This window comes from Muntiacus reevesi, chromosome 5 (assembly GCF_963930625.1).
Source record: "Muntiacus reevesi chromosome 5, mMunRee1.1, whole genome shotgun sequence".
NCBI classification, from domain to species: Eukaryota; Metazoa; Chordata; class Mammalia; order Artiodactyla; family Cervidae; genus Muntiacus; species Muntiacus reevesi.
The window spans coordinates 47,552,689-47,578,355 of record NC_089253.1 but is presented as its reverse complement, the minus strand read 5'-3'; the positions used below and the strand labels follow the sequence as shown (position 1 = coordinate 47,578,355).

At 60.6% G+C, this 25,667-nt stretch overlaps 1 protein-coding gene across 3 annotated transcripts in view; it reads right to left on the bottom strand.

Moving 5' to 3' along the window:
* MOB2 (MOB kinase activator 2) overlaps positions 1 to 25,667 on the bottom strand; it is a 51,798-nt gene that overhangs the window by 22,211 nt on the left and 3,920 nt on the right. Inside the window, exons 1-2 of one of the 3 annotated variants that reach the window (XM_065938047.1) lie at positions 3,879 to 4,042; positions 3,389 to 3,527 (exon numbers count right to left, since the gene is read on the bottom strand). The exons of 1 other annotated variant lie outside the window; for it this stretch is intronic. In XM_065938047.1, the coding sequence (XP_065794119.1) occupies positions 3,389 to 3,450 (62 nt within the window). In that variant the 5' untranslated portion in view covers positions 3,451 to 3,527; positions 3,879 to 4,042. Of the gene's footprint in view, positions 1 to 3,388; positions 3,528 to 3,878; positions 4,043 to 25,667 lie in introns of those variants that run through there. One more of the 3 variants, XM_065938046.1, reaches the window with a different exon arrangement.

Genomic DNA, 25,667 nt, shown 5'->3' with positions numbered 1-25,667 from the left:
AGCAGAGCGATGCCCCTCATGACAGGACAGGCCCCAGTGCCGACAGACCGGGGCACCCACCCGGCCAGCGCCACAGGCGGGCCTCTGTCTCTGCACGGGCGCGCGTGCCCTGGAGCACAAGCTGTCCCCGGTCTGGTGCCCTGCGTTCAGGCACGCTCGGGCGTCTGCACCCCCATCCTTAGGCCCCCTGCCAGGAGCCCGGAGCTCAGAGCCCATTCCCAAGGGCTGCTGTCTCCAAGGAGAGGGCCTTTCAGAACACAAACCACAGCCTGGACCTTGCTTCCACGGCCCCCCGAGTCCCTCACCACCAACGAATAGGGGCTGGGCTCCGGCCCCGCTGCCAGCAGGGTGCCCGTTAGCACACAGAACGTGGGGGCTTGGCCCAAGTGCCCTGGGGGCGGGCTGACCCAAGCTGAGGAAGGAGGGCCTGGGGCCCCTGACGAGTTACCCTGCCCGCTTCCTCAGTAAGACCGCAGGCCAAGACGCCACCATCAGGTCAAGGCCCCCACTCCCGTGGGTGGACTTTCAGGAGAACAGAGAGCAGCCTGCTATGCTGGAAGGAGAGTCTGGAGAGCTCAGGCCTCTGCCGAGGCCAGGTGGCAGGGGGATGGCAGAGCTGACCGAAGGCGCTTCTGCGCCAGAAGCCTCACTCACAGCGAGTGCCCTGCACTTGGGGTCCCGACAGCCGTCCCAGCCTCCGAGCTCCTCTCAGACCACCGCGCACCGGGAAACAAACCCCTAACCACACCGTGCAGGGCAGATGTCACGTGCGTCCACTTAAAGATACAGAAACACGCCCCCCGCTGAGTGGGCAGAGATGTTCTCCAGGCCGGAAGCCACCCTCATGTTTACTTCCAGGACAAGCGTCTGGACTGTCCAGCCTCCGTGGGCGCCTCCAGGGCTGTACAGGTGGAGAGTGTGTGTGTGTCTACACGGGGAAGCACTGTGTGCGTGGGTGTGTGAGCACAGCTGCGGGGCAACCGTGCCCTTTCTTCCCACCCCTGGCCCAGGCTTTCCCCGGTGCCACCCCCGCCACCCTGCTGGCCCGAGGGTGCCGTGGACGGGCACGGTGAAGGAGTGGCCGCCCTCCGGGACCACGGACCCTCCTCCACGGGCCTGGGGCTGCTGTCAGGATGCATCTTTCTGCAACCCCCACCTTCCTGAGCTCCAATAAGCTCAGTTCAGTCGCTCTGGCGTGTCCAACTCTTCGCGAACACCAGGCTTCCCGCCCATCACCAACTCTCGGAGCTTGCTCAAACTCATGTCCATCGAGTCAGTGAGCTCCAGCAAAGGACACAGAAACAGAGTCAGATGCCCACATCCACCTGGACACCCTGCCTGCCCGCCCCTGCCCCCTTCAGGAGGCTGGCCCCAGGCGTGCAGAAAGGGGCACGCACCAAACTGGGCATCCTGTCCAGAAGCAGCAGCAACCTATGCTCAGTCCTTGCACATAACTGAGCAAGCTGCCAGGGCCCGGTCCCCGGACAGCGATGAGGAGCTGGACACAGTCCACAGCAAGGACATCTTCACCTCAAGAGACCCCGTGAGAGAATGAAAAAAAAGCATCATGTACTGACCCAGACTTGCGTCCCGAGCAGACACAGCACTCTCAAAGCGCAACTGAAAATGGACAGGAGATGGTGACAGACATTTCCCCAGAGAAGTGGCACCCACATCCACCAGGACGGTCAGAATCAGACCACGGAGGCTGATAGGGCCAGAGAGCACATGCAGACAGAGAGCCCGATCCTCTGCACCTCCCTGGGGACCCAGCCACCTGCTTCCCTCGGCGAAGGACTAAGGCGCCGGGCACATGGTGGCACGGTGAGTGCTCAGGCGGCGCGATCCTGGTCTGAACACGCGGGAAGGGTGGAGCCGACCAGGCTTCCGCTGTGTGAGGCTGCTCCTCACGACAGGACAGAGGACAGCTCTGCACAGCGGCCAGCAAACCTCACTGCAGCAGGCTTCAAGGGCAGACCCCACACACGGACACTCGAGAATCCCCTCCAGACAGATTTTAGTTGGAACCTGAGGCCGTGGCAGCTCAGTGGGTGCTAAGCCCCCAGGGTGTGACGAGGGCAGTCCAAGGTTCTAGATCAGCCTTGTGGGAGGTCGGAGGCTATGCATGTGTCAAAATTCAACAAAGCTTACACTTCAGACTCAGTGGAATGTAAATTACACCTCCGCAAGCTGACCGGAGGCACACAGCAAAGCAGGAACTCTCGCTGGGGCCCCTGCAGGGAGTCCTGAGGGCCCCAAAGAAGCCGCTGCCCACAGGGCTCCTGCCTAGGACTCCAGGCACAGGGCGCCCAAGGGCAGGAGGGGCCAGAGGCGGGCACGGGGGACCAGAGGGCCAGGGCCAGGTGCCACTGCTCCTTTCCGGTTCCGTGACTCGGGAGGGGCACAGGGCGCTAACCTGAAACCCACACACCTGTGCACTTGGAACTGCTGTGGTTTCTCTTCCTGCGTTATGTTGCAAAGAGCTGTTCACTTATCACAGGAGAGAAAAAGAGGACGACTGTGCTGGAATGTCTTCTTCCTAGGCTGGATGTGGTTTCAGGCTCTGTTACCACTTTCTCCAGTCCCTTTTCTCTGACTGATCTATTTCACAATAACAAAGAGCTTGACCTATGTTTTCAAAGACAAAAGGGAGTAGGCAAAGGTTTGAGGGCCTGGAGTGGCCGCGCAGAGGCTCTCTCTTCCCAGGCCCGCCCCGTCTCTGTCCTCAGAACCCCCAGAGCACCTGCCCCCCCCAATAGGCCCCCGAGCACCCCGCACGGCAGCCACACCACTGGGGCCACATCCAGAGGCACCAGCAGCCTGGTGAGCTCGAGGCTGGGGGGGGTGGACGGAGACCCTGTTCAAGGCCCTGCAAGTGACGCAGGGGCTCCTGTGGTTTCACTCGGAAGGGTGGTACGCCTCGCTGAATGTCGCAGCTGACGCTTCCGGCGGGGGTGGGGTGGGGGTTCACCACGCTGGATCTCGGAGGGGAAAGCTAGAGATCCACTCAAAGAACCTGCGTGGAGACAAGGGAAGGGCGCACACAGCAGGGGACAACCTGGGGCACACGCCCGCTGGTGGCGGGAGAGGCGGCGGTGGGAGGTGGGTGGGTGGGGGGTCCTCTGCGGTGACTGCCTCCAGCACAGAAACAGCCTCCTGAGACCAGAGGCCCCCAGCCCAGGGCCCCCAGAGGGGAGGAGGCAGGCGTCTCCTCACAGCCCGGCCTGCTCCAGACCTGCTCCGCCCCAGCCGGCTGGACCCTCAATAGCCGGGAGCCCCGCACACTGGCTCCCGGGCCGCCACTGCCCAGGGCGACACCCTCGTGCCAGCCCCAGGCCTGGGCCACCCCCTGCCCCATCCCGGCACTGCCCTCTCCAGGCCTGCTCACCTGACCCGACGTCCCATCTCACAGTGCAGGAGGCGGAGGCAGAGCCGAAACCAGGTCCACATCTGACCCCGCCACCAGCTCCGGGCCACTCACACCTCCAGGAAGTCAGACCTGGGACCCTGGTGAGAGCGCAGCTGCCCTGGGCAGGGAGAGGCGAGCCTCACAAACAGCCCCACAGCTGCTCAGGAGGCAGGTGAGTCACTGGAAGTGCAAGGGCCACACCCCGCCTCCCTCCCAGCCCCGTGCTCCCTCTCCAGAGGAAGAGGAAGCCCCGGTCCGCCAGGGCTCCTGGGAAGCTGGCCACACACCTCGCACTCATGGGAAGGCAGCCCCCCGTCACGCAGCCCCGGGCAAACAGGAGCCCCGCTGGCCTCGCCCGCCTGAGGCTGAGTGCCGGGCTCCCTCCGCATCCCTGTGTCAGCCCCCCACCCCAGACGGCCTGCCAAGGAGGGCAGAGAAGACGACGTGAGGGTTGGGGCGGAGTACCCACCTGGGCCCGGCTACCAGGGGGAGCTTGGAAGTAGGCTGCACTGCGCGGGCTCGGGGCTGGGAGAGCGGCACAAATGCCTGACAGGCCGTCAGCTTTGGGTGAGGTTCCAGCCAAGCCAACTGCACCCTGGTAGGAGACGCTGGTGGAGCCCGGCGAGTGGGCTCGTGGGCCACAGCCTATGGGGCACCCAGGTCACACAGCAGCCACTCCTGACCCCCAAAGCGCTGGCCACGGGCACAGGGACTGTTGCCTTCCCAAGCCTAGCAGGCACAGAGCCCAGGCTGCCTAAGAAAAGGCTGAGGTGGGTCCTGCCAAGTCACCCCGCCCTCCCCGCTGGTATAAAAACGCTGGAGGCAGCATTTAGCCCCGGCGCAGCGCACAGGAAGGAGGCTGGTGGAGCACGCGGAGCAGGGGAGCCGCCCCCCTGCCTGGGGCCGACCCCTACAGGCGCTCAAGCACAGATACTGGGAATCCTCCCAATCTAAATACTGGAATCCAATCAAGAAACAGACTTCCCTGAGAAAAACGTCAGAGAGAGCTGGATGAGGTCCACTGCTCATGCAGGGCTGTAGGGAAGCTTCCCGAGAGGAAAGGACCCCAAGAAAAGACGGGCTGGGAGCTCGGCGGGGACGGAGAGTGACAGGCCCCGTGGCCCCCACCCACGGTGAGCGCCCCAGGCTGGCCCCCACCGCGTCGAGCGTCCGGGAGCACCCCGGCACGTCCGTGGAGATGTCCACGCGCCCCAGGGGTGCCCGAGGCGTGCCGAGCCGGTGGAGCAGCTTCCTGTTGTGGACACACAGCACACGGGCAAACCTGGCGGCACCTGGGTCGAGGACCACCACAGAGCTCCCGCCACCCTGCCGGCTGCTGTCCCACCGTGGCCGTGGCCGTGGCCGGGGGCGGGCCTGTCCCCGGGGGGTCCTCAGGGCTGTGTGAGACGGTCTGGCCCCCGTGGAGGCTGCTGTGAGCTCTGGGCACGGCTGAGGCAGGTGAGGAGGTCACATGCACTGAAAGCCTTTTCGGCGCTCTGTATTTTCAGCTTATGACAGCTTTGGCAGGAGGTGATCCCACCGTGAGTCTAGGGAGATCAGCTAAGGACAGGCCCCCAAGGATCAAACTCCTCCGACAGAACCTGCACCCGCCTTGGTACCTCCCAGGCGGGTGCCTGACAGGAGCCCAGGAGGAACGGCTCAGCCCTGGCTCTTCCCGCAGCCCGGCCGCCCCCAGCCTAGCGGGCTGCGCCGCCTCCCAAGGACCCCTTCCTCTCCCTTGGGCACTGGGCCTCCCCAGCAGTTTCCCAAAAGGTGGCGGGTGAGAAGTACTACTTTTTCCAGAATTTGCAAGTGGAAAAACGTTTTATTCTATCCTTGCATTGGATTAATAGTTCAGCTGATGTGAAATGAAATTCCTTGGTTTTTAGTTTCCGGGTTGGATTTTGTTCAGACGCCTGGTTAGTTGTGCTCCGTTGCCCTCTGAAGGTTTCTGAAATCCTTCCCTTATCCCGTGTTCTGAAGGTCCCACTCGTGTTTCCTGGGGGCAGTGGGGAAGCTTTCACTCTGTGGGGCACGGGGTGAGCCTACTCAATCTCAACTCACTTCCTGTGATTCTAGAAATTTTCTGAGTTGCTTAAAAGTCCCTCTTTCTGGAACCCTGCTGTGACTCAGAGCCCCCTGCACCGATGCGCCAACGTCTTCACTCCTGCCGTCCTGGTGTCCACACCTGATGTTCTGTTCCCTTGCTGGGAAATGCACCCCATTTCTCGCCTCTTCCTTCACCAGGACTTCACTGTGCCATCACACCTCCAGCTTCCAAGCACTCCTGTTAACTCTCTGGACATTCCTCTTCTCTACCGGTTGGTTCTCCCTTGCCAGGGGGCCCTCCGTGCCCTGCAGGTCTCTCAGGGGACTAAGATGGGGCAGCTCATCTGTTTGTTGAGTCTGCTCCCTCCTTTTCTACTGGTTTTGGCCTCTGCCTTCCTTGTTCACACAGTCCATGAAGCACGTGGTGATCACAGGCCAGCCACTCCTATTTAAAGACGGGCACTGAAGGGCTCACCGACAGTTTCGCGTAGGGGGACGAGGGGGGCGGGGCTGCCTCAGGCAGGCCCTGGGGGACCACCTGGCTCCCAAGCAGGGGGCACGCCCACCACCTCCACTGGCAAGTGTCTGGAGGGCTTGTCTCTTGGGCAGGTCAGACTCCACTCTTCTGCCCGGAGAGTGGACTGCAGGCACCAGGGTCTTGGACACAGGCTGGGTTGGGGAACCTGTCCTCGTGGCTTTATCTGCATGGGGGAGGCCCTGGTGTGGTCCGGGGACGCGCGCTCTCAGGACAGCGATCCTTGGGTTCGAGGCAAGTAGGAGGGAGCAGGCTGTCCACTGCTCCCGCGCACCTCCAGATCGCCAACGGGCCCCCTCCAAGGTCTGAGGTCCCATGGCCCAGGGAGCCACGCTGAGCTTCCTCAGGTTTCCGCTTCCTCACGGCTGCATTCCACCTAATTGCCAGCTTTCCAACTTCTGACTCTGCTGCCTCCCACCTTTGCTCCCTTTGGTCTCTGCCTTTCCAGAGCCCTCAGCTCTCATTCCGGGGGACTAGGGAGGGAGCAGATTCAACATACAAGTGCAAAGCCCACTCTCTTTAGGCAAAGGGGTCAAATGTGATGGGACACTGGCGGGTGGCCCCCTGCTCCCCTTCCAGTGAGGGCCCCTGGGCTCTCCGCTTTCTGACAGTCACTCAACTCAGCTACCAATTGATGCCCACACCCCTCCTCTGGGCAAGGCGTCCCACCCAGTTCAGGCAGACTCACGGAGGTGGGCCTAGCCTGCCTATGGGGCTGGCGGGCCTCAGAGAAAGCTCGTCTTAAAGGTGTCCCTTAACAGCTCAGCCTTGCCCAACTCCCCTCCCTCCATCCCTCACCCTCAAATCCCAGAGTCAGAGAACCCCGGGACCCAGCCCTGAGGGTCAGTGGGCCGCGCGCATCCTGTCCAAGGCTGTGGGCTAAACCCAAGGCCCCGCCCAAGGCCTCCAAATGGACACCTGTGTCTTCATGGAGACGCGCCCAGAGGCCAGGACAAAGCCCAAGTCTGCCACCCCCGGGACTCTCCAGCCGGAGCCAGGCCAGGGCTGGGAACCCAGGCTCCTGTCTGCACAGGAATGTGGGGAGCAGGCGCGCCCACATCCACTCAGAAAGGGGCCCTGGTGAGCCTTGTGCTCACGGCCCGGCGGGCACCTTGCCTTCACAGGACCACACCACCACCAGCCACTGCCCCCCCCTTGAAATTCTGAAAGCAGAGCTCCTGGAAGAGGGCTGTGTGGCTCAGAGACGCCCCCGCCCCCCCGCCGAGGCCACAGGCGCGGCCCCTAGTGCTGGACGGCCTGCCCCGCTCTCAGGCCGTTGTGGCAGAAGGGGCACAAGTGGGCAGTGTGCTCCGCCTGGGGTCGACGTTTCCATGAGGATTCTAAGAAGTGTTGACAGGAACCTCACTGAAGGTCAGTGAGCGGCAGAACGCAGACCCTGGCCTTGGCGGCCCTCAGCTGCTCAGACACCGGCAGTCACTGCAGCCAGCCCCTGGTGGTGGCCAGGGCTCCCCAGAGCACGGGGCACCAGATGGACACGTGCCCCCGAGCGCCGTCACCCGAGGGCTGCTTCCAGGCAGGGGGTGCTCACAAACTGCCAAGAATCCCTCAAACAGGGTCCCAGTGGTGGCGGGGGTGGGGGGTGTGGGGGGGGTGGAGGAGGCAAGATACAATGAAGGAGGCCAGCAGTGGGGCCAGCGGAGCCAACAGAACACCTGTTTCACCTTTCAGACACTCAGACACTGAAACACTGGCGCTGCCGGGAGCCCCCCTCCCCACACCATGCCCCCGCCCCACGCAGGTCGGAACGGGAATCCCGTGCAGGCCCCGGAAACCCGAGGCTCCCATATTCCCACCAAGCCCACCTCGTGTCATGTTCACCCAGCGGAGCAGCAGCGCCCAGCAGCCCGCGCGGACGCGGGGCCCAGCGGCACAGGGAGACCGTTCTGCCCACCCGCGCTGGGGTCTGAAGCCCCGCCCCGGGGCTCGCGTGTCCTCCGTGCCCGGCGCGCCCTCTGGTGGACGCAGGAGCCACAGGCGGCGCTTTCAGCCTGCGGAGCCTCCGGCCTCCTTCCAGCAAGTGCGGGGAAAGAGCTACCGCAGCGTCCCCACCCCCGCCCCCGACAGGAGAACCGCGAGGCGGGTCAGACCGCCTCCTGGGTACCTCTGGGTGCCCCTAGACCAGCCCAGAGGCCTGCAGAGCGGGCTGGGTGGGCTGGGGCTGAGAGCGGCCAGCACTTCCCAGCGCGCCCCCTCCCCACGGGACAGCTGCGGGGCGATCCAGCAAGCTTCTGGCTCACAGAGCTTCTGCCCAGTCTGGGCCCCCAGGATACACCGCGTGAGGCAGCGTTTCCACAGGAGCAGAACGCAGGTGCCAAGGCAAGGACGGCCCTCCGGCAAGCGTGGCCGTGGGAAGAAAAGGAAATCTTCCCGGCACAAACACCGCTGCTTCCAAGGTCTCGCTCCACCTGACTGGGACGCCCGGCTTCTGCCGCCCGGACGAAGTCCCTCGGCATGGTGAGCGCGGCTGAAGGAAGGGGCAAGCAAAACCCTTTCCCCACAGCGGGCACGTGAACCCCAAGAGCACCCCGAGACCCTGCCGAGCAGTTCACAGAGGAAGGCTCATGAAAAAAGGCAATGAAAACGTGACAGCAGGCTCAGCCCCACTGGCAAGAAACACCGTGACGGGAGCGATGCTCCACTCTGCACACGGAGGACCAGAAAAGACGGACAGCGGCAGCCGAGGCAGGGCCGGCCACCAGCAGGAAGAGAAGGCGCAGGACCCCGTGGACCAGCCGCGGTTTCCTGAGAACAATCAGCAAGGGGAACGGCTGCTCGTGACAGTACCCAGGAGGTGACCACCGCAGGCTGTGTCACACTCACACGAGTGACACGGCCACGGGGCTGCGGAGTCATAGCAGGTTAGAAGCCAGAACAGACCCACCCTCCTGCCGCTCACCCCTCTCCACGGTCTCCACGCCACCACGTCCTGGGCCGGGCCAGGGAGAGGGGCTGGAGACAGGGCTGGGGCCCCGCAGCCCCCCAGCCATCGGCATGGGACTACCAGGCCCTGTGGGCTGGACATCTCTGCGCAGCAGCCCCCCAAGACCCTGCAGCTCTTGGCAGGCGCCACGTAGGCTCAGGGGAAGCCTCGGCCCGAGGAGGGACGTGAGACGGGACTTCAAATTGGGAAAAGCCTCCCCTCACGCGCTGACATGTGATGCTCTTGACAGAATCACGGGCACAGACATCTGAGCACCTCGCTTTCTCCGGGGCTCTTGCTTCTACTCGTCACCACAGCCTCACCACTCTAGGTTCCGGGAGCGGAGGATGTGAAGTCAAGGGCCCCGAGCTCCGCGGTGAGCTCTGAGGGGGCCCAGGGAGGGGCTCAGAGAGAGGAAGGGGTGTGGGGCCCCCTGTGAGGAGAGGCCGGGGGGAGGGACTGCCCCAGCACAGACAGGGCCCCCGCGCTGCCCCCTTCACTGCAGACAGCGGCCGCCAGGGACTGCGGAGGATCGCCCAGGGCCCGGCGCCTCGAGGGCCCAGTGCCCAGGGGCCCCCAGGCAGGACTGTGCTTGGCTCACGCCCATCCCAATAGCACTGGCTCCAAGGCCGGGTCAGGCTGCGTCTCAGCCCCTCCCGCACACTGCCCGCGGCGTGTGCACACACACCACACATGCGCACACAGCGCGCTCTAGGTCACGTGACAGGATGCACTACTAGGGGTCATCATCACAACCGGACCAGAGCCTTCTGGAGGCGGCCTCGGGCCCTCCGTCTGCAGCGGTCTGCACAGGGCCTGGGGCTGGGCCCCCCGGCGGACGGCATCCGCAGGGGGTGCACACGAGTGCCTGGTGCGGGCAGCGTGGCGAGCAGCGCGGTCTGCGACAGTGCTGAGGAGACCGTCCTGAGAAAAGCCGAGCTGCGCCTAAAATGAGAGCCGACGGGAAACGCTCTCCAAGCGTGATGCCCTCAAGTGTGTTCAATGAATCCGTGTTTCCACAGGCTGGCCGTGAACTTCAAACAAAGGCTGCTATTTTTAGAGCTGCTTTTCAAGTTCTACTCCAGTTATTCAGTGTCCACTTAATGAACACACCTTACAGAACTGACACACAACGCCCCGTACCGCCATCCAGCCCGCCACCCGGGCACCGTGGTCCCCTTCTGTGTCTGTTTCAGGCCCCAGTGTGACACCGGGCCTGCATTTCCCAGGCCCGCAATTCTCCAGATCCAGTGGGTTTGGTGGTTTAAGAGTCAAGACAGGTCGATGAGAAAAACCTCGAGCTGGGGAGCAGGCCCAATCGGGGCCTTCCTGCTGGACCTGGTTCCCTCCAGTCTTTCCCTCCAGGAACCTCGGCTCAGCTTCGAGCCTGGCGCTGGCTGCTCTGCGCCCTGGCACCTGGGTGTGGGTGCTGGGCCAGTGGCTCTCTCTGCTCCGGGTCAGGCTCCCCGCTCCAGGTCTCCTTGGATCTGGAGCCCTTCAGAGGCCCGACCCCGGCCTCTCACCCAGGGAAACCCTGCCTGTCCCACACAGACGATCAAAGCCCTGCTGCCCCAAACCCAGGGCCTACAGCGGGTCAGGAAGCTTTGTGATTACGGCTGCCCTGGGCAGAGCAGGCACGTGGGGAGAAGACTGCTGCTCACGCGGAAAAAAAGGAAGCTGAGAGATGAGGGGACAACAGGGGGATGCCTCTGTTGGCTCTGAGGCCAGTCCACCCACAGGACCCCCTCCATGGGCGGAGCAGGTGCCCAGTGCCCCCTGCTCATGTCCTCACTCACAGGAAACGTCTCGGCGCATAAACAGATGGCTGGCGGAGGAGGTGATGACCATGGTAACCCCGGAAAGGAGAGCCGCTGAGTCCACACCTCGTTCCCCAAAGGCAGGCCCAGCCCAGGGGCGGCGAGGCTGGGCCTTCAGCCTAGAGCAGAAGGCAGAGCAGCCCACCTGACCTTGCAGAAGAGGTGGGGCACAGTGGACCTGTATGCCCAGGCCCTCACACGGGGCTGAGCAGGCTGCCCCCGGGCACAGCCACTGAGGCTAACCACACGACGGGGTGGCTCAGTGAGCGGAGAGAGCAAGGAAGGCACGGGGCTCTGTGAATGCCAGGGAGCCCGCCACCAAAAAGAGGCGCCTGGAAAGCAAGGAAGGTGCCATCAAGGCCTCTGGGCTCGGGTGGACCCCGACGCGGTGAGGTCTGATGCTGTGGACAGGCCAGCCAGGGCCAACCCACCACAGCTCCTCTCCGAGGGGGAGCCTGGCTGGGGGAGGCCAATCTGGCCCAACTCTGTCACTTCTGATAACAACAGAAGTGGGACCTCTAGAGCACAAAACTAAAAAAGCTAGAGCAGGCCACCCAACATACACAGACACACACACACAAGAAAACTCACTCTATTTAAAAAGAGATTAAAAAAAAAGGGTGATGGGTGGTCTGATTCAAAGTTATTAAAAAACAACACAGAGAACTTCCTTGGTGGCCGAGAGGATAAGAATTCACCTGCCAATGCAGGAGACACAGGTCTGACTCCTGACCCAGGGAGCTCTCCGATGCCGAGGGGCAACTAAGCCCGTTTGTCAACTACGGAGCCTGTGCTCTGGAGCGTGGGGGCCCCAACTACTGAGCCCACGAGCTGCAACTCCTGAAGCCCGCACACCGACAGCCTGTGCTCCGCAACAGGAGACACCACCGCGATGAAAAGCCTGCACACGGCAACCAGAGGGGCCCACACTCGCCACAGCTAGAGAAAGCCCAAACACAGCAGTGAGGACCCAGCGCAGTCAGAAATAAACTTAAAAATAAATAAATGTTGTTGTCTTTTAAAGTGGAGCTCTCTTTCAAAAAATAAAAAGACAACACAGAGAATGAATAAATAAGAATTAGAACATCCTCTATACCAGGACAGCATGCCAGAAAGATCTATTCCTAAAAATAAAAACTATCACCTATAATTCCAAAATTGTTCTAAACATTAGGAAAATTTAAAAAGCCAGGACAGAACCACCATAATCATGAATCAGAAATACAAAGATTCAGACCGACAGCAGAGAACCGCTATCTATAATCATATAATCGGTTAGTAGCAGAACGTCCTGGGAAGAAACCCACCCCAGTGACAATGGAACAGCCAGACGGGACTGAAGGGTGGTCAGGAAACCCCTGCTCCCACCCCCACTTTCAGCACCGCCTTGGGTTGTCAGGAGAGTACCTGTCCAGACACGGAGGAGTCACGGGGCTTGGTCAGCAGGCGACGGAGCACCTGGCTCCTCAGCGCGGTGAGACGGCTGCAGGACGGCCGGGTGTTCCGTGAGAGCCCTGTGCCCCGCAGTGGAATGGGGAGGGCCAGCATGACCCCAGGGCACCTTCAGTCTTCCCACGCACGGTCCGTTCCCCGGGAAGCCCCAGAGACGATGACCACCCCAAAGCAGTGGGCGCCCCGGCACCTGGCATGTGGTCTCTACAAATCACTCCCACCACAAGAAACCAGGGCTCCCTGGAGGAAAGGCAGGCTCTAGCCAGGGCCTCGCTGTCACAGCAGAGAGCAGGGACAATCTCCAAAGCCCCCAGAGTCCCTGTCATGAGGCTGGGAACCAGCTTGAATAAACGCCCAGAGGCCACGGATGGGGCAAAGTGACCATCAAGGAGGATGAGAGCTGCGGTAGCCTCCAAGACCGAGACTGTTTTAATCAACGAATTCTTAGTGAAATATACACTTTAAACCTTCTTGGTTACTCGGAGAAGGCGTTACAGAATCAACACTTGATTCTGAGAGCTGGTAAGTAGACGCAAGGAATCAAGCATTTATCCGGACTTGTATATATTAATGTGGGGTAACGAAAGGGCTGACAGGAGAAAGTGTCTCTTCAGCGGCGTCATGGCCAGAGCCCCTGTGCCCCAGGCCGCCCCGATGCTGGCCTGCGGCCTTCGTCACTGTGTCCACACCCCAGAAAGGTAAAGGCTCACACCTGCTCTCTCCCCCTCACCCCGTGAGGAGAGAACAAGACACACAGTGAACAGAAGTATGTGCCCAACTCCGACCTGGGAGGCGAGCGGGAACCACAGAGAGACCGTGAGCTCCGAGAAGGGAGGTTCTCTGGCCGGCACTCAGAGAGGTCACGTCGGGCTTTGCAGATCGCGCACTCATCCTGCCTGTGGCCTCTCGCCGTCTCCTCTGAGTGCTGAGGACGGGCCCCGGGCCACGACGGCCCAGGAGGACACCTCTCCCATGGGCCAGAGGGGACTGGGACGAGAGGCGGTGTGCAGTGGCCCGGCAGGGCCTCCCTCAGCGGGCTGTCAGCTCGCAGGAGGCCGAGGGTGTGTTTCCCTCTCCCCAGTCCCCGGGCACCAGGGTGGCTGAGCCGGGGGAGGCAGCAAGCTGCCCCGTCCTGAGCTGCATGGAGACCAGCACTTGGCCTGTTCCCATCACAGAGGGGCTGCTGCCACACCTCAGACCCCAGCGGCTCACAGGAAGCACCACATGGGACCCACCAAAGAGGCAGCCTCGGCTCCCCTCCAAGGCAGAGGGCCAGGCAGACCTGCCTCAGCAGAGGCCTGGTCGAGGGCAGGCTACTGTGTGGAGAGGACCGTGTGGTCTCTCTGGGATGCCAGCGTGAGGCTGGGGGTGGCAGCAGGCGGACGGGGTGCACGCTGCAGCGGGCACCTCCCCAGGCCGGCCCCAGAGACGACTCACAGACGTGAGCCCTCCCTGCTTGCCTCCAGAGGGACGGCCAGCAAGGGGCGCTGACAAGAGGGATGGCTGGAGGGTCCCAACACTGCAGGAGCACGGGGACGGGGCCTTTCTGGGCACGTCTGGCCACCCGGTGGAGAAGCAGGGAAGAACGAGATGCTGAACGGGATGGAAGGAGAAGCTACCAGTGCGTCTAGGATGTCCTGGAAACCTGTGGGGGGTGCCGCGGGGAGAGCCCGGGGCCCACCAGGGCATGTGTGAGGCCTCTACTGGGAGGGTCGCCAGCAGGGTCACATGAGGTCTGCTGGGAAAGGAAGCACGCTGGAGCAAAGCCTGCCCAGAAACCCCAGTGGACACTGGCCCCCTGACCTCACAATCAGATCAAGGGGCTCTAATGCCACCACCCAGCGACCCAGAGCAGAGGCAGGGCCTGCAGACAGAGCAGCCTTCTCTTGTAAACAGCTTCAACCTAAATACTGCAGAATTCACAGACAAAAAGGAAGGGTCTTACTGATTATCATCAACAGAGGCTGCTTTCAAAATCCTTCAGTAAGAAACAGGTTGAGTCGCTCACGCAGCCGATGTCTGTATGGGACCGTCTTGTTGAAGAAGGGATAGGCTAGCCACTCCGGTATTCTTGGGCTTCCCTGGGGGCTCAGCTGGTAAAGAATCTGCCTGCAACGCAGGAGACCTGGGTTCTATCCCTGGGTTGTGAAGATTCCCTGGAGAAGGAAAACGCTACCCACTCCAGTACTCTGGCCTGGAGAATTCCATGGACAGTCCACGGGGTCCCAAAGAGTCGGACACAACTGAGCGCCCTTCACTTTACTTCACGTGTTCCCCAGCCTCTCTGCCTCTGGCCCTGGAGCAGCAGCTTGGCTGCTCCCGGCAGCCTCTCCTGCCTGTTTCGTGCACACTGCCCTGCGCCTCAACCTGAGGAGGGCTTCGGCCCACGTCTCGGGAAGGCTGGAGCCACACATGAGCACACAAAGGGTAAAGGGTATTTCCGTACGTGTGCTTGTCCACTTACATGAGGCCAGCAGAGATGGGCAGTCTTGCGTTGTGGACGGCCCTTCGACTACAGCCACGAGCAGCATGGCCAGGCTCTCCCCAGGGGCCTGGGGCACATCCTCCACTGCCAGGAGCCCCCTGCCCATTCCTCTGTTCTCTGGTGGTGTCTGGACGTGCCTTCTGCCGGGGCCGCGTGCACCACGCCTCCCCAGAAGGCTGGCATTTCCTTAGAGGTCTCTGTGTGCACACACAGGGGCCGCATTTTTCCCATCCGTTCACCCGCTAATCGACACTGATGTTACTTCCGTTATCTCGGCAACCGTGACTAGTGCCACAGCACACACAGGCGTAGAGAACGCTCTTCAAGAAAACAACTCCCTTTGGATGTACTCCTAAAAGGAGGCTGCTGCATCAGATACTAGTTCCATTTTCAGTTTCCTGAGGCCCCTCCACGCTGTTTTCCACAGTGGCTGTGCCAGTTGACATTCCCACCAACCTGGCATAAAGCCTTCCTTTTCTCTACATCTGCACCAACTCTTGAGACCTCTCATCTTTTTTATGACCATTCTGACAAGGGAGGTGATATCTCAGTATGGTTTTGACGTGCATTTTCCTGATGATTAGTGATGTTGGCCATCTGTGTATTTCCTTTGGGAAATGTCTATTTAGGTCTTTTGTACACCTTAGTTCATGGTATATTTTGGATATGAACCCCATATCAGATGGGTGGTCTGCTAATATTCTCTTCCATTCCCTAGGCTGTCTTTTCATTTGTTGATGGTCTCCTTTGCTGAGCAGAAGGTTTTGACTTAATGTAGCCCCCCTTATTTTTGCTTTTGTTGCCTTTCCTTTTGGTGTCAAATGCAAAAAAAAAAAAAAAAATCATCACCAAGACCATTGTCAACATACTGCCTATGTTTTCTTCTGTAAGTTTTATGATTTCATGTGCTAGGTTCAAATATTTAATCCACTTTAAGTTCACTTTTATGTGGCAAAAGACAGTGGTCCAGTTTCATTCTTCTGCATGTGTATGTCGTTTTCTCAGTAACATTTATTAAAGAGATTGTCTCTGCCCACTGTGTATTCTTGGCTCCTTTGCTGTAAGTTAACTGACCATATACACGTGGGTTTGTTTTTTTTTTTTTCTGGGCTATGTGTTCTGTTCAATTGATCTACATCTGTTTTTATGCCAATACCACACTGTTTTGATTATTACAGTTTTATAACATGGTTTCAAATCATTGCATGTGATATCTATCTCCAACTCTGTTCTTTTTCACAATTGCTTTGGGGTCTTCTGTATTTCCATACAAATTCTACAATCATTTTTTATATTTTTGTGAAAAATGCCATTGGAATTTTGATAGTGATTATACTGAATCGCTAGGTTACTTTGGATAGTGTGGACACTTTAACCATATTAGTTCGTCCAATCCAAGAACACAGAGTATCTTTTATGATTTCAATTTAATTGATGTCTTACAGTTTTCAACATACAAAATTTTCACTTCCTTAGTTTATTCATAAATATTTTATCCTTTTTGATGTTGTTGGAAATGGGATCATTTTCTTAATTTTTTTTTTTTTTGGCCATGCCATGTGGCATGTAGGATCCTCAACCAGGGGCTGGCCCCACGCTCCTTCAGTGGAAGCCCAGAGTCCAACCACTGGACTGCCAGGCACGCCCCCTTCATTTCTCTAATGGATACGGCAAGCATCTTTAAGATGGCTGGGGAGTCCAATCCTTGTCCTCATTTGTGTCTGGGCCCTGAAGCTGGAGGTCAAATATTCTAAAAGCCCAGGACCGGAGAACCACACAGGAGTCAGGCAGGCAGACGGGAGGGTCTCCAAGCCAAGGAGACGCGTGAGCACAGGCAGGGCTTTTGGCGTCAGAGGCTCAGTGCAACGGGCACCCGTGTGTGTAGGGGGGGATGGAGGGAGACGAGGGCTCCACCCCTCAGACAAGGGGGTCCAGAAGGTCTTCTGGGCAGGAGTACGACATGGTCAGTACTCTGCTGGTTTGCGGAAGATGTGAACCAAAGATAAAGACGTAAGCTCCCCAATCCCACCCATGGGTGCCTGAGTCTAGGAGGGCCTGAGGCCCTGGAGGTGGGTCAGCCCAGGGAACCATAGGCCCGCCTGGAGGGAGCCCAGGGGAGTGGCGACCTTGGTGTGGTCACACCGCCCACGAGTGACTCCTGGATCGGGTCCCATGGCCAGGGCTGTGGGCTGTGCAGTCAGGACCCTGCCTGCTCCAGCACAGGCTCTAGCCCAGACACGAAGGCCAGGGTGCAGTCTCTAGCCCAGACCCCTCCAAACCTCATTTTAGGGGACATTTTATTGTTTTCATTAGAAACCAAGTGACCCAGACTTCTGAGAAAAACATGAGAGGTGGAAAACTGTGGCACTACCTGTGAACTGCCCCCGGCGGGTCACTCAGCTCCCGGCGGACGGGAGGGACCCGTGATCACCGCTGCTCTCCCATCTGCTGTGCTACCGGAGGGCCTCTGACCCCGATTACAGCCAGTCAGCAGAGAGCTGGGGACGTCTGCGGGCCCAGCGGCCTGGTGCGCGCTGACGCCGTAAGGCCCACGGACACCGGGAAAACAGAGCCGTGCAGCCAGCCCTGCTCTCCCCTCCCTGCTGGGAGGCGCGGGGCATGGGCGCTGTGGAGACGTGGTCACCGGGACCCTCGCAGCAGAGCCTGTTCCCACAACACAGCCACCACTGCAGGCAGGACAGGGACAGACAGCAGGACACGCCTCCTCCCGGCGAGGGGCCACAGCCCCCAGGGGAGGCGGCGGGGCCAGACTGAGGCCTGGAGCCCAGCGCTGAGGCGGCAGGGGCAGGGCCTCTGACCACCACATGCAGGGCCAGCCGTGCCGGCCCCGGGTCACCCTGTGCCCACGGGTTCTGGCTGTGCTGACAGGAGGAGGCCGGCCCGAGGTGGGGCGGAGGCTGAAGCAGACCCCGTCAGGCCCCTGCTGCTCCGTCCTGAAAGGGTCCTCGCAGGTCCCGTGAGCACGCCTGCACCCCAGGGGAGCTCCAGCTGGGAGGGGAGCTAGACCTGCCTCAACCCCCAAGCAGGAGCCGAGCGGGGGTAGAGGGCCCTGGGCTGGTCCCCATACCATGCAGACGGCCACGTGGGCCCGGCAGACCCCGGCTCGATGGTTGGGCAGGGTCTGGGGTGGCGCGTGAGTGGACGTGAGCTCCACGGGCCCCACAGCAGGTGGTGGGCTGCAGCCTTACATGGCGCCATCTCATAAGAGAGTGGCCATCTGCTGTGAACCAGGGCCCGCTGTCTTCCTGGCGACAGCTCAGACTCAGGGCCCGCAAAGCACCAACGCGCCCACCTACACCCACACGTCCAACGAGGAGGCAACACACGAGAAGAAACAATACACAGCACCCCAACGTCTCCCCGTCCTTGCACAGGCTGGGGTTCCCGGGTCCTTCCTGCCTGGCGGGGCTGACAATCGTGCATCGTTTAACCCGGCTACTCTCGGTTGGCCTGGGAGGAAGTGCATGAAAGCCAGCAAGGTCACAACAAGAGGACACATTTATTTTCGTATGAATTATAAACGCCAGCGCTCTCAACAGAACTCAGCTGAGCCCAGCACTTCTTCAGCCAAAAAGGTAGGAGGCCTTCCAGCAGGAACAAGAGAATGTACTTGAAAACAAGGGTTTTCATCACAAAGCATTTTCAACCCCTGCTGCAGGCCCACGTCCGGAGAAGCACTTGGGTCTCCTCACAACAGCACAGCGCCATGTAGGGGCACTCTGCAGACAGCACCCCCAGACCCGGGCCTCTGCACGGGGCCACACGGACTCAGCCCAACGTCCTGCTTCCAGAAGGCAGGAGCGGGCCAGGCAGGGAGGGCAGGGACAGCCTGTGATGACAGGCAGGACCCTCAGGACCTCACCGTGTGCCCTGGTACTTTCAGCGCTTGGTAGGCATGAGCACGTCCACGTCCCTGAAGCTAGTGAACATGACCGCGGTCACGAGCCCACCTGCCACACAGCAGGCGCCTCCCAGAAAACACCTCCCAGCCAGAACCAGTCTGCAGGGCTGGGGCTGGAGCCTCCCCATGGGGTGTCAGGGCTCAGGGAGTAGCCGTGACCCCAAGCTGACCTGAACTGCAGATGGCACAGGTCGGGGGTGGGAGCGAGTCCCACTCCTGGTGCTTCTCCCGGGACCAGAGCCCGTGGGGCCGACGCCCCGAGGCCACGTGTATTCTGGGAGAGAAGAGCAGCCCAGAAGGGAGGCCACACGCTCACCGGGCCGCCAGAGGCACGCCTCCTCTCGGGGCGGGGGGAGACAGAGTCCTGTCCTGGGAAAAAGCCATGGCCCAGCGGACCCCAGCACGCACTCCGTGCCAGGGATTCTCAGGAAGATGGGCAGCCCCGGCCCCGCGCGCCCGGACACCACGCTGCCGGCCTGACAAGGGAGGACGTGCACACCGCCAAACGCCCCACACTGCCATTAAGAAGGTCCTCCGAGAGGACGTGGTCCTCCCAGAGTCATCCGCGCCCGGGTCAGCCACAGCCTGCGTTTCCTCCTGTTGAGTCCTTCTTTGTTCACTCATCACCTTCAGAGCCTAAGAGACCAAAGGACAGAGGACCAGGGAGTGGGCAGCAAGGGGTCCGCAGGCCTCTCCCTCAGGACAGCTCAGCCCTGCCTCCCGCCATTGCTCCCAACACCCGAGGGGCCGGGGACTGCGCGAGCTCACCTGGGCTCCCCGGAGGACCACACTGCCCCAGGCTCTCCATGTGCCCCGCGCCTGCCGCCTGCCATCTTCTCCACGGCCCCAGGGACCAAACGCGGCCCGGACTGGAAGCCCAGCACAAGGGCCTCCCAACACTCTGGGCGGGCAGCGAGAATGGAATTCCTTTCCCAACAGAACCAATTAAATGGCACGCACAGTCCCAACACAGAGTGTGTGTGTGCGAGTGTGTGTGCGCGCACACACAGCCAGGAAGGAGAAGGGCAGGGGCACAGGTGCTGGTCCAGCCCTAGGCCTTGCTGGGGTGCGGCCCACAGACGCGCACTCGGGCCCCGGCTCCCTCGGCTTGTACACGTGCACACACAGCTGCCCCTCGGGGTCCCTTCTGGGGCTCCCGCATGCCGCACCCCTCTCCTCTTGGGCAGCAGAGCCCGCGCCCAAGGGAGAGACAGCTGGGCAGGGTGGGGAGACGGCGCCCTGAGCTGGGAGCTAGCACCTCCCAGTTCCTGTCTCTGCTCCTCCCTGTCTCTTTAAGAACAAGTCCTATTCATCCTAACACTTGGGATCAGATCCCCTTACAATACTGGGCTGGCCAGAAGGACCACGTGTTTCTGTGATAACCAGGTAAAACCTCTTATAGCTCGGCTGGGAGGTTCCGATTCATCTCCATATCCATCAGACACTGCACCTTCAGATTTCCCTTTATTTGGTCGTTAAAAATTCTGCAAATGGAAAAAAATTCAATTCCCTGGTAGACTGTGAAAAGGCACCTGCAACAGTTCTTTGCTAAAAAAGATAAAGAAGTTTTAGAAAGATGAAATCATGAAGCTGTTTTGTTCTACTACCTGAAAAATGGCAGAAGGCAGTGGAACAAAATAGTTCAATAAAGTTCTGGGTGAAAATTAAAAGCTGTGTTTTTTGCTAGTATTTAAAAACTAAAGGAAGTTTTTGGCCAACATCATAGGAAGGACTCAGCTCAGTCATAAGCAGCCAGACGGTTCTGCAAGAGCAGGCCTGCGAATGACAACGGAGGCCACGTGCCCAGCCCAGCCAGGGGACAGTCCCGCCCCCGCCTCCACGGCCAACGCAGACCAGTCAGCACCTTCCCCACCTGCACCCGGCGGCACCCCAGCAGGGCACAGCTGGAAGGTGAGATGGCGCCACGCGGAGCCCCGCTGGCGGGCAGCCTGCTCCTGGGGCTGCGGCAAGGCCAACGGGAGGATCCCTCACCCGACCCAGGGCCCACGCCCTGCTGCCAATGCACCAGGCCCTGCAGAGCCAAAAACAAGTGCAAGTCAGCATTGGACCCACACAGGCGCAAGCTCACAGACAAGCAAAGCAACCTGGCACCACCCTGCTCGGGGTCTCCAGGTCCCTTCACGGCACCAATGAGGGGCCACAGGAAAGAACCCGAAACTCAGCAGTTCAAGCCCCTCTCTGAGAGACTCAGGCTCAGTTTCCAGAGGGCTGACAATGCCCTCAAGACAGCCCTCTGCTCCTAACCAGCACCTGGCACATGAGGACACAAGAAGGACGCCAACCTCTCCAGTCCTCCTGGGCTGCCCCGGTACCAGGGGCCTCTGGGCTGTGGGGAACCACACCCTCCACCCAGCACGGCAAGGAAACTGGCTCTATCCCATTTCTACGGGTGAGAAGGGGAATGAAGGATTTTATGAGGGCCAGGCTGTGCACACAAACCTAGACGGCATATTAAAAAGCAGAGACATCACTTTGCTGACAAAGGTCCATAGAGTCAAAACTTCGGCTTTTCCAGTAGTCATGTACAGATGTGAGAGCTGGACCATAGGGAAGGGTGAGTGCCAAAGAATTGATGCTTTGAACTGTGGTGTTGGAGAAGACTCTTGAGAGTCCCTTGGTCTACAAGATTAAACCAGTCAATCCTAAAGGAAGTCAACCCTCAATATTTACTGGATGGATTGATGCTGAAACTCCAGTCCTTTGGCCACTTGATGGGAAGAGCCAACTCAATGGAAAAGATTCTGATGCTAAAAAAGACTGAGGGCAGGAGGAGAGGCGGGACACAGAAGATGAGATGGTTGGATGACATCACCGACTCAAAGGACATGAGTTTAAGCAAACTCTAGAAGATAGTCAAGGAGATGAAAGCCTGGTACTGGAGTCACAGGGTCACCAAAAATCAGACACGACTTAGCGACTGAACAATAATAAAGGCCACAAACCGGGTCCCCCCCACCCACCCAGCTCCCCACCTTCCACTCCCAGTCCCTGGCAGCTGTTAGGGCCTGACGAGGTAAGCTCGCCCAAACCAGTGAAAAGCATGAAGGTCTCTGAGCAGGCGTAGATAAGGGCTCTGGAGACTCGGCAAGCCCTGTCCAGAGGGAGCAGGCCGGCCGCTCTGAAGCCCCTTTCAGGTTTCCACATTTTCCTTCCGCTCCGAAGCCGTGGCTACCCAGCCCAGCGTACACACACACCAACCAAGGCAGCGAGGGCCGGGAGCGGGTGTGTGCCCCACGCCTTCAGACATCTTCTTCTCAGAGAGTGTCCGTCCCGTGGCCACAAGGAGGACCTCCGGGTGACACCACCGAGTCAGCCCAGAAGTGGGGGCAGACAAGGCCACATTCAGCTGGAGAAGCGGCGAGGACCCTCCCCTGCAGCCCCAGCTGGGAGACAGAGTCCAGCAGAGGCACCCCTAGAGGAAGAGGCCCTGTGCTGGGGTCGCACCTGTCAGCCCTCAGGCTGGCAGGAAGGGGGAGGCACCCCCCTGGAATGGAAACTGCCACTGCCCAGAGGCCCGTCTGTCTCAGAAGCGCCTCACTGACGGGCCTCCCAGGTGGCTCGGCGGTAACCCGCCTGCAGCGCAGGAGGCGTGAGAGATGCAGGCGGGGTCCCTGGACGGGGAGATGCCCTGGAGTGGGAAACGGCGGCCCACTCCAGGATCCCTGGGGGCGTCTCTGGTGGCTCAGACGGTAAAGAATCTGCTGCAGTGCAGGAGACCCGGGTTCGATCCCCGAGTCAGGAAGATCCCTGGGAGAAGGGGATGACTGTGCTAAGCTGCTTCAGTCATGTCTGACTCTTTGCAACCCCATGGATGGTAGCCTGCCAGGCTCCTCTGTCCATGAGATTCTCCAGGCATGAATACTGGAGTGGGTTGTTATTTCCTTCAGGAAGATCCCTGGGAGAAGAAAAAGGTTATCTTTTCCTTAAAAGGTTATCCCCAACTCTTGCCTAGAGAATTCCATGGACAGACCACGGGGTCGCAAAGAGCTGGACACAATTGAGCAACTAACACTTTCACTTTCTTTCACTAACAGGCAGCTGGGACAGGTGATAACCACTTCTTCTGCCCTCCCTCTGAGACACCCCCAGGAACTTGGGGGACGGACCTGCGGGGCCAGTCATGACCACCACGAGCTGGACCACACTGACGGGGGAGGTAAGCCTGGGACCCGAGTGGGCTGGCGTGAGGACAGCCAGCAGAAAGCCCTGCTGCAGGTGGCCCCGCAGCCCCAGCACACACCCCTGGGGTGACCCAGGATGACTCTCAGTGCGGAAGGTGTGGACCCGAGGACACGCTGCCACAGCAGCTTCACCTCCATACCTGCAACCACCACCTGGAGGGAGAGGAGACCCAAGGAGTGGCCGGGCAGCTCCCGCAGCACCTGGGGGGTAGGAGAGCAGTCCAGGTGCACCAGCCCAGGGCCAGCAGCACTGGGCACTGGCAGGGGCAGCCAGTGGGAGGGTCACAGATGGAGGGCACGGCCGGCAGGGGCTGGGATCAGGCACCTCAGGGCACAGAGCCCCTGCACCCTCGCTCCCCGCCTGGGTCACCCCTGGAGCTGGGCCTGCTGCAGAAGGGGGCCGCGTGCACCGGGACCAGGGCGGCTGCTCGCCACAGCAGCACAGCAGGGCAGGGGGAGGGGGGCAGTGGCAACAAGGGGGCCTGAGGGCCTGGCGTGCAGCGCCCTCACCCACACTCCGCACACAGGCACCGCCGAGGGCATGGAGGGCCTTCTCCATGTGCACGCAGAACACCCACCCACCACCCGCTGGGAAGGTTACTATTCATCCTCCGTCTATTTCACAGAGGATGAAACTGAGGCTCTCGAAAGTGAAACAGGACATCTTGTGAAGCTGCAGTCGGGATTCAAACCCCAAACCATCTGGGCCCTGAGCCCCATTCACATCCCCCAGCTCTTAGCTCAAACAGCAAGTTTTCAAAGACCCTCCAGAATCCCCACTAAGTGGCCCTCGTGCAACTGCCCACAGGACCCCGCCCCACTTCCCAGCGCTGCACCCACCCTCTGGGGAAGCCCCGCCAGCAGGGGCTGGGGGACATCAGGCTTGGCCACTCGCAGGCGCGCGCACACAGCCGCGCTTCCCGCCATCAAGGAGACTTCTTCAAAGAGAAGAAAGCCAGGCAAGCGGAGAACATGGCTGAGGCCCAAAGGCATGCGGCTCCACTCGGAGAGAAGCACAGCGCCCAGCCCCGTGCCAGCCCCTCCTCACCTTAAGTGTCCACAGTCTACCCTCCGGTTCCAAGTGTCCCCAGGCCCCACCCTGTGGCAGAGCCCTGCTGGGCCAGGGGCGCCCCGGGCCCGGAGAAAGGCTGGGCAGAAAGAGAAACAAACACGAGGGAGACAAAGAAGGGCAGGCCCTCCAGCCAAGTCAACTGGGAACAGCACGCGCCGCCACCTCTTCCAGACGCTGCCACTGCTGGGGGGACATGCACAGAAGTCGCCGTCGGGCGCTGAGACCAGCTCGCGGGGCCAACACGTTCGACACAGGCACAGAGGGCACTCTGCCAAGCACACCGTGCCCAGGCCCAGCCTCCCTCTCGGACCCCGCAAACCCCTCCCCGACAAAACCACGTGGGTCTGGGCACAGCCGAGTTTCCAGGACACGGCAAGGGTGGCATGGGAAAGGCTGGTACAGGCAGAACATCTACAGAGGCATCCACACAGAGGCGGCCGCCAGCACCCGCCTGAGCAGGCGCCTCCCAGGCCAGCACGAGTGCTGGACAAACCCGGCAGCCAGTGCCCCGGTGCCACCCAGCTTTCCCACATCCTGAGACGGGGCCTTAGTGAGCCCAGCGGGCAGTGACACCGGGGGCAGGGGTGAGAAGCAAGGCCGACAGCTGGAACGGGGCGCTGCGGCTGCCCCAGGGGCATCTGCCAGGCGGAAGGCGGGCCCTGCCCGGCGCCTACCGGGCTGCCTGCGGCTCTGCTGAGCTCCCGCCCGCCAGTCTCTCAGCAGCAGCACAGCCCTGGGGACGCTTCGTGCGAGGGCTCCCTGCAGACCCTCCAAGCAGGACATGTGAGAAATGACGCGTCACCACCAATGTGCAGACACATGGGGCTCATTCCACGAGGGCTCCGCATGGACCTCCCTGGTGGTCCAGTGGTTGAGACCCCGCCTGCCAATGTAGGGGACACGGGTTCAACCCCTGGTCAGGGAAGATCCCACAGGCCGCAGGGCAACTAAGCCCCCGCAAGCCCTGCGCTCTGCAACGAGAGAAAGCCCATGTGCAGCAACAGAGGCCCAGTGAAGTCAAAAATAAATAATTTTTAAAAAGAAGAGAGAGAGAGAGCACGCTCTACATGACCATGGCTCTCCTTGAAGGGGTCAGCACACCCGCCCAGGGCTACCCGCCGCATGCCCTGCCGCTGCTCCGGGACGGGCAGGCGTGGGTCACGCTGCTCCTGCTGCGGTGCCTCTGCACGTGCCATTCTCCCAGGACACGACCTTCCCTCGCTCCTACTTGGAAAGTTCCTACGCACCCTCCCAAGCCACCTGCCTGGCCCTCGGCGCCCCCAGCGCCAGCCTGACACAGCACAGACTATCTTCTCCATCTCATCCTGGGCTCAGGGCCCGGCCCACGCACACGGCAAATGCAGCAGGGCCTGGAGGTCTCCCGGCGGGAAGTGTCCGGCTCACGGCTGGCTGAAAGAGGCTGGGTCACAGCAACATCTCTCAGGACCAGCGAAAAGCAGTTAAGAGTCCAGGTGTCCATGAAGAGGCGATACTCACAAATCTCCACACCACGGATTATCACTTGGCAACAAAAGGACAGCTGAGACCAGTGACAACACGAAGGACTTCTACGGCAGAGCTGAACAAGGGGGTCACAGAAGACCATGTGCTTTGCTCCGTCCCATCTCTACAAAAACGGCCCAGCAGGCAGATGTGCAGACACGGACCGTAGAGCAGTCACTGCCCAGGGCTGGGGTGGGAAAGGGGAGCCACCGAGCACCAGGCTTCTTTCGGGTGACCACAACGTTCTCAAACTAAACTGTGGTGACGGTCATGCTACTCT